Raw genomic sequence first — 14,871 nt, 5'->3', positions numbered from 1 at the left:
ACCGGAAAAAAAAAAAAAAAAACACAAAAAAACAAACAAACAAAAATATATATAGTTCAAACCCAAATATAAATTATTTTTGAATAGAGACTGTAAATATAGTAAGAATATAAATAGGAAACATCTGAGTTTGTTGAGAATAGATTTAATTTTACATACCTCTATTTCTCCTAAATGTAAAGGTCCTCCTGAGTCTGCAAAGGAATTGAATATTACATCTAGTCACTAAAAAACAAAATGAAATTTTGAAGTTTCGTGGATAGTAAACAAATACAAGGTTTACAAATGAAAAATAAAATCTTACGGTAACAGCGAATATCCATAGCATGATATTCTCCTCCGTGGTAGAAAATGACCACTTCTCTGTCATGGACAACAGCTGTCATTCTTTCAGATTTTTTAATATCTTCTTCTCTGCCAACACAGACAGAAGAATATTTCTTCGTTTCAGGATCTTGCTCAGAGCCATCAGGATCCATGCTAGTTGAACAACAACAAACCACAAACAAAAAGAGAAAGAAAAAAAATTACAGGTGGTCTTCACTAGTTCCACTACACTTGACTCACAGAGATAATCATATCATAAGAGAAGACTTATTTCTCTGAGACTGATGGAGGTACTTTTTTGTAGCTATATAAAATAAAAAATAAATACTGGATTATAGTTAGTCATGATTGTCAGCTAGAGCTCTTAAAACTTGCCAAAATTAGGGAGGACTGCCTACTTTGAGGCTGGACTAGTACTTGATTCACTTCATTGCATTAGATATTTCAGAACAGATATTTAAGATACAGACACTAAAGTATCACTATCCTTTTATTCCCTCTCAAATTCAGTGGTAAACAACATCTGCGTATTATCCATGTTGTTTTCAGCTTCTGCTGAAGGTAGGATTTTTCAGTAGTCTGAATAGTCTTGGACCCCTTGGTTGACGTGGCTCACTTGGTTTTGCCTGGAGTGGGCAGCCAGCTCTTATAGATCCACCAAGTAACTGTGTTCTAGTGGAAGGGGGTAAGTGTGAATGGATGTCTTCCATTTTCTTAACTCACACAGAAAATGTCATTACTTTCTTCTGTCTTATTTGGGCATTCAAAAAGATGACTTTCTCATCAATTAGTTTATAGAAGTATATAAATTTTAGAGAAGTTGTAGGTATTCTAAATATAATTTTTTCTTAGCACAGATATTCAGCCTATTTCTTTGAAAGCAACCCTTTCAAAGAGACTTCTGTGTACTTTAAGAACATAGCCATAGTCTGTTAATTCCATAAGAAAGAAACATCAAGATATATCATTGTCAGGCATTTAAGGCCCCATGTAGAGGATTTTCCCAAGGGCCTCCCATATGAGGGTATTTAAGTTTTTTTCCTGTGATAGTTTCTGAATAAAACTATATATCCTGTTTTGCCAAGAATTTCTATATTTGTTCTTTCTCCACTTCTAATTTGAAATCTGTCCTATTATTCCTATCCTCTTTTCATTAGGGTTGCTATCCCAAAGTTTCTAGAAACATTCCTGCTTTTTCTCCCTATCTCAGGAGACAGATTATGGTGGTCCATAACTTTCAAAAAGTGTAAAGAACCATGTGTCTTAGGATTGACAAAGAGCTTTCTCCCCTAGGCAAGAGTATATTTTGAATCTTTGCATGTAATGCAATAAAAATCACAAGACAAAAATTGAGGCCACTCAAAGGGTGGTGCTTTTTCCTTTATCTCCTAATAAATGGAGCAAGGGTTAACAATGCAAACTTCAGTGTACAAATTTGACATCTCTGTTATTTCCTAAACCCGATTTGTGTAATGCTTTCCTTTATACATTGAATTCAAAGCTCCTTCCTCTCCCCAGTAAGAAAATTGAGTGAGGCACAAGAGGCTGGGCTCATGAACTAGAGTGAAGGAGCAACAGAAAAGAAATAAAGGATAGCTCCCAGGTTTTAGGTTTGTGCAACTACATGGTTTGTGACTGTGATTGGGAAGACTGAGAAAGGAATGATATTTTGCAGGAATGGAAGAATCAGGAACTAGTTACATTTTGCACATAGTGAGTTTGAGGTACTTAAAAGACGTCCAGGGAGATATCAAGTCGAAAGTCAGATATATGAGACTAGCATTGAGAATCACTAAAGATATCAATTTGGGAGTTTTCAAATTACAGAATTCAACAGAATCACTTGGAGTGGGAGTATCAATAGGGAATAAGGTCTAATACAATTCTTGAAGTACATCCAACATTTAGATTTGGTTAGCCATGGCTGACCAGAGGCTGGATTACAACATCTCTAAATGGTTATCTGGTTTTACTTGATTTTGGCAGGTACCCAAAGTACACAAATTACTCAGGTGGTAACATTTACTCCACACTGTTGGATGTGCAGCCTTTATCACATTTTGTGACAGAACAGAGGGGCAACAATGATAAGAAAAATGGGAACAGACAGATGAACTGAAAAGAGGAGAGGGGGAAATTGGCTAAAGAACAAGAAAAATATGGACTATGAAACACATATAACTGACAAAGGACTAAGATTCAGAATATATGAAGAACTCCTATAAACAAGTAAGAAAATGCCAAATAGGCATTACAAAAATAGGCAAAAGACGTGAAAAAATATTTCACAGATGAGGAAATTTGAATGGCTAGTAATCACATGTAAAGATGCTCAACCTCATTAGTAGGAAAATGCAAAAGAAATGTAAAGCAAAGTCAAAGTAGGATACTATTCTCTATCCAACAGACTGGCAAAAAAATATAACAAGTATTGGTGAGCATATGGAGCAACTGATATAGTGATGACATAAATTAGAGTTGCGACAGTCTGGCGTTACCTAGTAAAGCTGAACATATTCATGACCCAGTGATCCCACTGCAGGTGTATTCCAGAGAAGTGTGCACAGGTACACCAGGAGACATGCACAAGAATGGTTATAACAGCAAAAGACAGGAAACAACTCAAAATCCATCAACAGTAGAATGGATAATTTTTATACTCATTCAATGCAATGCTGTTTAGCAGTGAAAAATGTATGGCTATGTCAAGTTGGATTAATTTCAAAAATGTAACTTTAAATGAAAAAAATGTTAAGAATTCAGAGTATGCTTCCATTTTCATCAAATGGAAAAAGGGGCAAAACTAAATATATTATTCATGGATAAATGTATATAGGGAAAACTTACAAAGAAAAGCAAGGGGATAATAAACACAAATTTTCTTAAATGTCAATATATTACATTTAGTCTTATATTTAAAATTACTTTTTTTCAATATTTGTATCCTACTTTATATTTATGTAGCAAATGATCCGAAATCCAAGAAAAGGAATAAAATGGTACTTTCTATCCTCAGAGAATGTGCCTGTACATAGGTCATGAATGGACTATTTGAAAGTTTTGTACAGCTTATTTCAAGACTTGCCACTACAGGAGGAAATAAATGAATAGTTCTCTTACTTCTTTTTTTCCAGCCTGGAAAAGAAATACTAGTATCAAGCCAGTAACAAAACACATGAGATGTGGAGTAGCATCAGAAGTTAATTAAGTTCTACCCAACTCCCAAATATGTGAGAATCAAACATTATCCTTCCTCGTTTAAGTCTCTTAGAACATAAAGTCTTTGCAGGGTGTTCCCCCAACTGAGGAAAACTGTAGGCAACTTTGCAGGGGCTGATAAGAAATGAGCAGAGAAAGCTGGGGCTAAACGATAAAGATTTCAGAGAAATATGATTAGTTTTGCATTTTGCTTAGGAAAGTATTATCTCATCCTTCAAATAATTGTTCCCTCTAAGCATCATCGGTGGCTCTATTTATTTATGATATCTGGTGACTACTTATAATTAACACCCATATTCTTCTTAAATATTGTGAATATCACAGTCCATTCATACAACAATACAACTCAGTGTGTTCACCTTAATTACTGTTACTTTGCTGCACTATTCATACGCTCCCACACATTTCCTGTTTTGAGTCAACTTTAAGATAGTAGAATCTTTTTTTATTATTTTTATTTTTTATAAATTTATTTATTTATGGCTGTGTTGGGTCTTTGTTGCTGCGCATGGGCTTTCTCTAGTTGCGGCGAGCAGGGGCTACTCTTTGTTGCGGTGCGTGGGCTTCTCATTGCTGTGGCTTCTCGTGTGGAGCACAGGCTCTAGGCACACGGGCTTCACTAGCTGTGATGCGCGGGCTCAGTAGTTGTGGCTCGCAGGCTCTAGAGCACAGGCTCAGTAGTTGTGGCACATGGGCTTAGTTGCTCCGCAGCATGTGGGATGTTCCTGGACCAGGGCTTGAACCCATGTCCCCTACATTGGCAGGCGGATTCTTAACCACTGCACCACCAGGGAAGTCCCTAAGATAGTAGAATCTTAAGAGAATAAAAGGAAAGTGAAAAATTAAACGGTTTACCCAGTACGGGAGCCAGATTAAGAAAACTGCCTTCTCAAATGAGCCATTTTATTCCACAGTTCTCTTCAAGAAATATTTTTTGGTCTGTGCCTAAAATTAGGTTTCTAAAGGTGCTAACACCACATAAAATTACAAATTAGCTAAATGGATCCTCTGTCTCTATTAGATACCTTTCCAGCATAGGGAATCTATTCAGGCTGAATTTTTAAAAAGCATAACTTAAGTTTCTAGAAGGCAGTGGGACAAAAGAAACATGAAATTAAAGGAATTTGATATTCTTCTTGAGCACAAAAGCACAAAGTTGCTTTTACTGAGTCTGGGGACGTGGCCTACACGTTATCAGAATGCGTAGCTCCAGGGTGACACCCTTGCTTTTAGGTTCAGAGAAGAGAAATGCCTTAGTTTTATATTGCTTTGGATGGCAGAATAATAACAGATAAAACTAGCTATCCTTCAGTGAGTGCCAAGTGCTTGGACTCTTTGCATAGATGAATTCATTAATTCTCAGAAAAATGCCTATCTTCCAGATGAGGAAACTAAGGGTAAAGGACCTTCTTTAACAAAAGCTTGCCCAAACTCACAAAATAGCAGTGAAGATTCAAACCAAGATATTATGAATCTAAACTTTGTGCACACTGATATATAAATCTTAACTTTTTATCTAAGTAGCATCCACGGATTTATAAAAATAGGTGGCCTGCGGGTAAACTATCTTGAAGGTACAAAACCTTTTAGTAAAGATATGTGTGTGTATCCACCATATATATATCCGAAGATGATGGTCCTGAATTTTTTTAAATTTAGGAACGCCAATGTGCAAGAGTCGTGTCAACAAATGTTTAAAACAGAATACTTCCCTAATAATTTAGTCAAGTTGCGCAGCCGCCCTGGACCTACTGTCGTCTGTGATATTAGAGATCTTTGAGCACCAGGTGCGCTCACCTGGGTTCAAATCCCGGCTCTGCGTGACTTGGGAGAAGTCGCCTAATTTCGCTGCGCTGCAGGTGAGCAGCTATAAGAAACCCCTGCACATAGGGCGGTGGTGAGGGATAAATGCCTCTCCATAGTCGAGTGTCTAGAGTAGGGCCGGAGCGTGGGAAACTCTGCGATCACGGTAGCGGCCATTTCTAAGGGCTGCAAGCTCTGACAGCTTATGAGCGAGGACTTCAAGCTGTGTTTAACGTTTGAGTAAAGACGGCCTGCAGTTCTCAGACCGACCGGCGCTGAAAAACCGCAGAGACAGCCCGAGCGTGGCTGTCCAGATGTGGCTGATCGTTCCGCCTGCAGACTTCAGGAGACGGATAACTAGGACGGCTGGGGCTGCAGAAACCATGGAGCAGTTTTTACGAGAGCGCACAAATGCCAGGAAAGCTTGTTTAAAAAGGCCCACGGAGGCGGCAGGTCCAGGGTGCGGATCAGACTTGACGGTGAACAAGCGCGGCGACCCCGCAGTGCACGGGCGGAAGCCTGCGCTGGGGGTTAACGGTTAAGGAACGCGGCATCGAGGCCGGCAGAGCTGCAGTGCTCAGAAGGGCCCGGAGCAAATGCCACACTACACCCGCCCTCGCCTGCTCCAGCTCGCCGCCGCCGCCGGAAGCCCGAGCCCGGGCCCGCCATCCGGCCGGAAGCAGCCAGCCTCGTGAGCCCCGCCCGGCGTCCGGCCGCCCAACCCCGCGGCCAGAACAGAACTTACCTGCCTCAAGTCACCTGCTCCGCCTCCGCGAGACCCGGCTGCAGCGCCCCCGCGTGAGGCTACTGAGCCAGCCAGGGCTCCGGCCACCGCGTGGAGCTCCGCGGGGCAGGGCGGGACGAAGCTGCCCACGTGATCCGAGCGCGGGTGACCCCGCCCCCGGGACGGCATCTGGGGTTTAGCTGGCCGACGACCCCACCTGACAGCGGCAGCCGACCACCCGCGCTCCGCCGGGACCTCCGAACTGACAGTCTTAATCGTGTTTGACAAACGTAGGTGCCATCAGTTTATTTTTAAATGTTTGTTGAGCTCAACACGTTTATCCAGACTTTAAACTCACTCAGGGGTCTTTTAGGAATTTAGCTTATAAAAATATTTACCAGAGTTCGTCACGATGCATATAATCTATGTATAAAGATGTTTATTGCAAGGAAGGAGTGACAGTAGCTCAACTGGGCATCAGCAGGGAAGTGGTTAAATAAAATACAGTGTAGACACGTGAATTACTTTGTAGTCACATACTCAAGAGCACATTGGAATGTGCTTTCTTTGGTGTAAATAAAAATTATTTCCCGAGATACAAATATGTAGATATATACATAAGCTTTAAAAAAAATTAAGAGTGGTTACTTGGGGGAGATGGGTTTCACTTTCAGTTTTTGAACTTTGCAACTTTGTTTTTTCTCTTTATACTTCTCTGAGAAAAAAACAAAAACAACAAAACAAAACCCACACACCTCATACTTGTGTTCAAAGTTGGAAGCTAGATGAGTCTCGTAGGTTTTTTAAGTTTCCTTGGCTATCTCCTAATGCAGTGGTTCTTAACTTTGGTCACACTTTAGTCACCTGGGACTCCTGATGCCCAAACCAATGAAATCTCCACGGGTCATGGGAGGAGGGGGAATCGACATATTTTTTATAACCTCCCAAGTGTTTCCAGTGTGACCTTAAGGTTGAAACCCACAATCTATTTTTAATATGCTGACATACTGATCTCAGGTCCTTGAGAGGCCTAACAGGCCAGGGGCAGCTGAAGCCCCAGAGCCTTATTCATTTACCCCAGTGTGCCATACAAATGCCATTTTTTTCTATGAGACAAAACATGTAAAAGATTGAGAAGCTCAGAATAATGGATTTGTCTCCAGTGCTATTTCTATTTCTTTCAGTATAGTTTCAGGGTGACAGTCATATTTTATGGGATAATTTCCTTTCTTGACCATTTGTTTCAATGAGCCAAGTACAAATTAACCATCTAGTTTTGTTGAATCGCTTTACCAAAGTGATAATAAAATATGTTTGGATTTATTATAATTTACATTATCTCTTAGCTGTCCCAAATTATTTTATTGGCACATGGAGCGTGTTAGCAATCCTCGGCTTGTGTCATTGAAGGACTAAATAAGTTTGCCATTTTTAATGAAAAGTACTTCTTTTTTTCTTTGGCATAATTCGGGCATTAAAATAAGACACATCTTAGATCCACTGACCTTTAAATATGATTTTGAATCAATTGGAGACCTCAGTAGATAAGCACTCTTAGGTACACAAGAAGAATGAGAGAGAAATGCAAAACTTTCTTTTATCTCTACCTAAAGTATTAACGTGGTTGGTCACCTGAAAATATGAAATGCTTAGAAAGCTGTCGTGGGAGGCAGAATAAACGACCCCTCTCCACTTCTGAGATTCACACGCACAATTGGGTGTGTGCCTAGCCTAGGCACAGGCATGTGAGTTAACAGCAGGAACCCATAAAGTCCATTTGAAAGTCATTACAGTTCAGAATAAAATTCATGATTCCTACTGTCATTTTCCTTTTCTTTCCTTTCCTCCCTCCCTCCTTTCCTTCCTTCCTTCCTTTCTCCCTCTCCCCTTCCTTCCCCCCAACCCCTTTCTTTCTTTTCTTGGCAGTAGGACAGTTCCAGCCAGTGTGAGCAACACTTCCACAAAGTTCTACCTGAGGACATTTGGGGGCAGTTGCTACTTCTCTCCTTGGAACCAATTTTTGTGTCAGTTCCTTCCATTTGTTCTTTCAGGCTTCCCTTTCCTACTAGTGACACCTAGTGGTAGCCCTGGCAGGAGTTTTGTTCCCAGTCACCCAAAACAGCTTTCCCTCCATGATCTTGCCCCTCAATATCTTTGTCTATAAATAGTTTCAGATGGCCCTTCCCACCTGTGTGAGCCCCCTGCTCTGCTCTTAGCAGCAAGCTGTTTCTAGGCGAGCTTTTCTGAGACCAAACGTTTCCTTCAGAGAGGTTCAAAAACTGCCTTCAGTCCTCAGCCAAAGTCCATCTTGTGAGCTAGTGAAAACCTTTGTATGTTGCTAGTTTCACTACAGGGAGTCTCGAAGAGTATCAGTTAATCTGGATTTCCTACTCCTTCAAACCAGAAAAGGGTGATAACATTGCCTGTATTCGGCCATTGGGATTATGATCACGAGAAAGTGATGGTGGCTTTATATACCACCTATCTGCTTACAACTCGAAAAGGAAAGTCTGAACAACATTCATGTGTGTGGATGCCTACGTAATATTCCCACCTGGATATTATGACAGAAACAGTGGTGTTCATCAAACATCCCGTCTACTAGCCCACATTTCCCAGCCCCACCTATAGTCAGTTGAGGCTGTCACTCCCAGACTGAAGCATAGAAGGACAGATATGAGACCTCATCAATTGTGTCTTTTTCTGTCACAGTTGACTTTCTAGATGGTGGAGCCTCTATCAGCACCCCCAACTCACCAACCTCTGTCAAGCCATAAAAGACATGTAACTAATGTGAGAAATAAACTTTTGTGGTGTTAAGCCACTGAAATTTTAAGGTTGTTTACAATTACAACAGTGTAGTTTAACCTGATGTCTCATACACAGGTGTCTCCAATTTTATATGTTCAAAATTGAAATACTAAATTTCTCCCATAAACCTGTTCTTCCTTTGCCTTCTCCATCTCCATAAGTGACAACACTGTCTATTCACATGCTTAAGGTAGAAACCTAAATGCCATACTTGAGATCTCCCTTTTCTTCATTCTTCCTATGCAGAACAGTTAACACATCTGACCTGAGACTACTGTCCTTAAAAAGCTCTGCTGGCAAGGTTGGCCCTTAGCTGGCATCTGGGAACTCGGTTGGTAAACGTTTACTACACTGATATAAAAATTTCCCTGAGCAATAAGGGTGACTCACTGTGCCTAAACTGTGCAAACAGTATGGTTTATGCTAACCACAGCCTGCTTTCCTTCTGGGAGATTGGAACTTTGATATATGCTGGGCAGAGGTGCCTATGTGACCAGCCCCCAATAAGAACCTTAGGTGCTGAGTCTCTAATGGGCTTCCCTGGGCAGAAACATTGCATACATGTTTCTGCATTTTCATTGCTGGAGGAAGGGGGAGTTAGCTCCCCTCATGAGAGGGAGCATGTATAAGGAAGCCTGCACATGGATCCTTCCATATTCCACCTGTGTTTGTTTTCCTTTGATCCAGCTGTGTGTCCTTACAACATCATTGTAACTGTAATCTTAGCGTGAGAAGAACTATATCATGAGTCCCATGAGTCCTTTTAGTGAATCCCTGAACACAAGCTGGTTTTAGGGCTACCCCTAAAACCATGTGTATCTAATCCAGCACTGAGTTCTGTCAGTTCTATTTCCTAAAATGTATTTCAAATGACTCTGCTTCTTACCTGCTGTCATCATTCTGGAAGGTGATTTTGTGTTGGATTTTGAGAGGACCCAATAAATAACACGTTTCTTTCCTGCCTGAGTTTGGAATCAACTGAGATACAGAAAGTGATCAAAGTGTAAGCTGTATTTATAATAAAAATCTAGATTGGAGTGGGTTAAATGTGCAGGCAAATGGACTTGCTAACAGTCTCCTGAATTAAACTACCGCCTTCTGCCTTAGAGCTGTCCTCTTGAGAAGACAGGTGAGATTGTACTCCGCAGGCACACAGATCTGTAGAAAGGAGAAGGAAGGGGCTGAGCTGAGCGTACCAAAAAGGGAGTGAAGGTTGGAGATTTTAAGAAAAAATTAGAAGGCTTCTTGCTCACTCCTGATTTCTGTCTTCCAGGTGGAACTCCAAGTCCTGGGCATGAAGCAAATGAAACACAAGCTGGCCATAAGTGGGGTGTGGAGAAAGGAGTGTAGTCAGTGAACACCAGGGTAGTCTGCCCTGAGCCTGAAGCAAAACACCGGCCATTAGTACCGAGCCAGGCTTAGCAAATATGCACAGAGCTACGTGGGCCCAGCAAAGGCACAGCTCAGAGCGCCTTAGGTGATGTGGGCCTTAGGGTGCGGACTGCTGCTCCTTGACCTTGAACCATGTTCAGAACATATTTATTCTACCACACTGGGACTCAGCAGAGGTAGGGAGGCCACAAAGACCTCAGAAATCAGGCATAACTAAGGCAAGGACTATATTATAGGAAAAATGTCTTTTGCTACATTGGCCTTTCAGACAATACTGGGTAGAATAATATTTGCTGCAGTTAGAGGCAGTGAGGTTAATGAAACTTATGCTTCAGGTCCCCTCGCATTTGTGGGCCCTTTCCAAGGTCCTAAGGGACCCTAGTAATGTGTTCACATGGTTGTCCTTTATATCCTTTTAATGTAATTTGGAAACATACAAAATTACAGAAAAGTAATACAGGGAACTCTATCCCCCAAACAGCCATTTGAGAATATGTTGTCCATCTGATGCCCCATCAGCCCCTAATGCTTTAGTGTGTGTTTCCTCCAACCAAAAAAAAAAGGATATTCTTCTATAGAACCACAATACAACCCTCAAAATCAGGAAGTTAACACTGACATATTCCCACTATCTAATCCTCACACCTAGTTCAGAATCAAGTTGGCTTTAGTTGTCATATCTCTTTAGCTTCCTTGGCTGGGGCAGTTCCTCAGTCTCTCCTTAACATTCATGACACTGACATTTATTTTGTGGAATATCTCTCAGTTGAGGTTCGTCTGACATTTCCTCATGATTAGATTCAGGTCATGCATTTTTGGCAGGAACATCACAGAGACGACTCTGCGCCCCTGTAGGGTTGCCACTCCACTCCCTTCTCGCTCAGCACAAGCTAGACTCACTCCACCACCATGTTGACATCTACCCCACTCGTGCTTTCACCCCACTCTGAGCCACTGTGCGTCACCCCACTCCCCCAGCCAGCCAGCATGGGTCTCTACTCTGTCCCACCTGCTGGCTTTAGGACTGAATTGTTCAGGAAGGAGAAGAGGGAAAAGAATAGTGGTCATATATTTCTGTAAAATGTACAGAAGTGAGATGATTTAACTTAAATGGATTAAGGCCTTCGTCTCTTTTCCTTCTGTCACTCAGGCATTTTAGGAATTTTGCTAAGAGGTAGTTGAGTTGGAAATACATGGGTTTAGTGGGATCATTTATATGATTTGCATCCAATTCTGTGCATAGTTATGTTTTTGCTGGCTGTCCTAGTGTAGAAATGGCTTCCAAAAATACTCCCACTGTCCACTGTAATGACTCTCATTTGCTGACATGGAGGTGAGGGCTAGGGTTCTATTAACATGTGAATATGTGCTGTGCTGTCTGGCTCAGAAAGTATGGGAGTGCTGGAGGAAAAACAGAGTTTTAAATGGTAGAGCCAGAAACTGCTCTATGGAAATTTCTGTTATCAGATTTTTTGTAAAATTGTAAGCATAAAATTCTGTTCTCATAGACATAGTACACATCGGATATGCTCAATAATACAGCATTTAAACTATAAATCCACCATATACCTTTCTTGATGGGAATCATATGAAACAGAATTTATCAGGATTCCTATGAGTACACAAACCTGTACTAGGACTACAAGCTGTTTTATGCTTCTTCTCAATTAAAAATGTTTAATGCAAATCAAAAACCACAATGAGATATCACCTCATACCTGTCAGAATGGTTATCATCAAAAAGTATACAAATAGCAAGTGTTGGCGAGGATGTGGAGAAAAGGGAACCCTCCTGCACTGTTGATGGGAATGTAAATTGGTGCAACCAGTATGGAGAGCAGTATGGAGGTTCCTCAGAAAGCTAAAAATAGAATTACCATATGATCTAGCAATTCTACTCCTGGGTATATGTCTGAAGGAAACGAAAACACTAATTTGAAAAGATACATGCATCCCAATGTTCATAGCAGTGTTATTTACAATAGTCAAAATATGGAAACAACCTAAGTGTCTATCGACAGATGAATGGATAAAGAAGATGTGATACATATATGCAATGGAATATTACTCAGCCATAAAAAAGAATGAAAGTCTGCCATTTGCAACAACATGGATGGACCTAGAGGGTATTATGCTTAGTGAAATAAAACAGAGGAAGACGAATACTGTTACCACTTATATGTGGAATCTAAAAAAATAAAACGAATGAATATAACAAGACAGAAACAGACACAAATGTAGAGAAAAAAACTAGTGGTTACTAGTGGGGAGATGGAAGGGGAGAGAGCCAAGTTAGGGGTAGGGAATTAAAAAGCACAAACTACTATGTATGCAATAAATAAGCTACAAGAATATATTGTACAGCACAGGGAATACAGCCAATATTTTGTAATAACTTTAAATGGAATGCAATGTATAAAAATTTTGAATCACTATGTTGTACACCTGAAACTTATTGTAAATCAACTATACTTCAACTAAAAAATGTTTTTAAAGATTATGCTGTAAGAAAGATTGAGTTATCTTTTTTTTTTAAATAGAAAATATTATCATGAAACGTGTCTGCAACTAGAGAAGGCCTGTGCACAGCAACGAAGCCCAACGCAGCCAAAAATAAAATAAATTAAAAAATTAAAAAAATATATATATAGTTATAAAAGAATCTATTCAAGTATATTGAGGACAAGAGGGAATTTTTGAATCTGGACTGGATATTAGTTGATATTAGGGAATTATTGTTAATTTTTTGATAATGCTTTTGTGGTTATGCAAGAATGTCTTAGGAGATGCATGCTCAAGTATTCAGAGGTGAGGTGTAATGATATCATGATGTCTGCCACTAATTTTCAAGTTATTCAAAATCAACAACCAAAAATATGGATGAAAGCAAAGATGGCAAAATGTTAACAACTGTTGAATCTCAGTGGTGAATATGTGGGTATTCTTTTGTATTATTCTTCAAGTTTTCTGTATATTTTATAATAAAAAGTAAAAAAAAAAAAGAGGGAAACCTATTTGACCTAGTGTCCAAACATTTAACTGTGAAACTCTTTTTTCCTTTAGAATATATTAATATGGAAGCACCTGCTGCTTCACAAAGTATACTTGGACATGCTGGCCTAGGGCAGGCTCTCAGTGGCTACATTTTAGAAATATACTGTAATGATAAATACTCAGTGAAGAGTAAAAATCTTAAAGAAAAATTCAAAATATACTTAAAAAATTTCATCCAGCTGGCTGAGGAAATGTTCGCTATATCATTTACAATGGGACCATTCTAATGCTCTTAACAGTGGTGTGACTTTATTGGCCAGAGGAATGAAGGTCACAGCTTACATTGTGATTCTTGAATGTCCAGTTTGCGTTACCCAAGTCCTTTCTCTTAGTATAACCTCATGGATGATGATACAGGCTGAATTTTCAATCATCTATATCCTTCTGTGCTTAAAGAATTAGATGAAGTGATAGATCATTTAGAGCACTTTAAGGAAGAGAAACAAATTTGCAAGCATAATTGACGATTCTTACTAGGGATGAAGTTATGAGACTTCATAGTTTCTTTTGTGTGTGTGTGTGGTGTGTGTGTGATCTTCCCGGAACAGGGCTCGAACCCGTGTCCCCTGCATTGGCAGGTGGATTCTTAACCACTGAGCCACCAGGGAAGCCCCTATTTTTTATTTATTTATTTTTGGCTGCGTTGGGTCTTTGTTGCTGCGTGTGGGCTTTCTCTAGCTGCGGCGAGCGGGGGCTACTGTTCGTTGCGGTGAGCGAGCTTCTCATTGCGGTGGCTTCTCTTGCAGAGCACAGGCTCTAGGCATGCGGGCTTCAGTAGTTGTGGCATGTGGGCTCAGTAGTTGTGGCTCGCAGGCTTAGTTGCTCCGCGGCATGTGGAATCTTCTTGGACCAGGGATTGAACCCATGTCCCCTGCGCTGGCAGGTGGATTCTTAACCACTGTGCCATGCGGGAAATCCCCTCATAGTTTATTGTGATGGCTAATTTTATATCAACTTGACTGGGCCACGGGCACCCCAGATGTCTGGTTAAACATTATTCCTGCCTGTGCCTGTGTGGGTGTTTCTGGATGAGATTAGCATTTGGATTGGTAGATTGAGTAAAGCAGATTGTCTTCCCTAATGTGGGTGGACATCATGCAATCCACTGAGGGCCTGAATAGAACAAAACAGTGGAGGAAGGGAGAATTCGGAGAATTCACTCTGTCTGCCTGAGTGCTCATCTGGGACATCCATCTTATACTCTTTTTTTTGCGGTACATGGGCCTCTCACTGTTGTGGCCTCTACTGTTGTGGAGCACGGGCTCCGGATGCGCAGGCTCAGCGGCTATGGCTCATGGGCCCAGCCGCTCCGCGGCATGTGTGATCTTCCCAGACCGGGGCACAAACCCACATCCCCTGCATCGGCAGGCAGACTCTCAACCACTGCGCTACCAGGGAAGCCTCGTCTTCTACTCTTGATCTTGAACTACACCACCAACTCTCCTGGGTCTCCAACCTGCAGACAGAAGATTGTAGGACTTCTCAGCTTCTGTAATCACTTGGGCCAGCCAGTTACTTATAGTGAATCAATCTCCCTCTCT

At 40.9% G+C, this 14,871-nt stretch overlaps 1 protein-coding gene across 1 annotated transcript in view; it reads right to left on the bottom strand.

The window, feature by feature from the left end:
• Positions 1–7,330, bottom strand: part of RFESD (Rieske Fe-S domain containing) — a 10,397-nt gene extending 3,067 nt beyond the window's left edge. The window contains exons 1-3 of the mRNA XM_024746974.1: positions 6,095–7,330; positions 305–480; positions 160–194 (exon numbers count right to left, since the gene is read on the bottom strand). Coding sequence (XP_024602742.1) covers positions 160–194; positions 305–479 — 210 coding nt within the window. The 5' untranslated portion in view covers position 480; positions 6,095–7,330. The remainder of the gene's footprint in view (positions 1–159; positions 195–304; positions 481–6,094) is intronic.
• Positions 7,331–14,871: the final 7,541 nt, after the last annotated feature.

The sequence above is a fragment of the Neophocaena asiaeorientalis genome, unplaced genomic scaffold (genome assembly GCF_003031525.2).
Source record: "Neophocaena asiaeorientalis asiaeorientalis breed wild unplaced genomic scaffold, Neophocaena_asiaeorientalis_V1.1 scaffold550, whole genome shotgun sequence".
NCBI classification, from domain to species: domain Eukaryota; kingdom Metazoa; phylum Chordata; class Mammalia; order Artiodactyla; family Phocoenidae; genus Neophocaena; species Neophocaena asiaeorientalis.
Note: the sequence above shows the minus strand (reverse complement) of the source record. Positions and strands in the feature narration are given on the sequence as shown.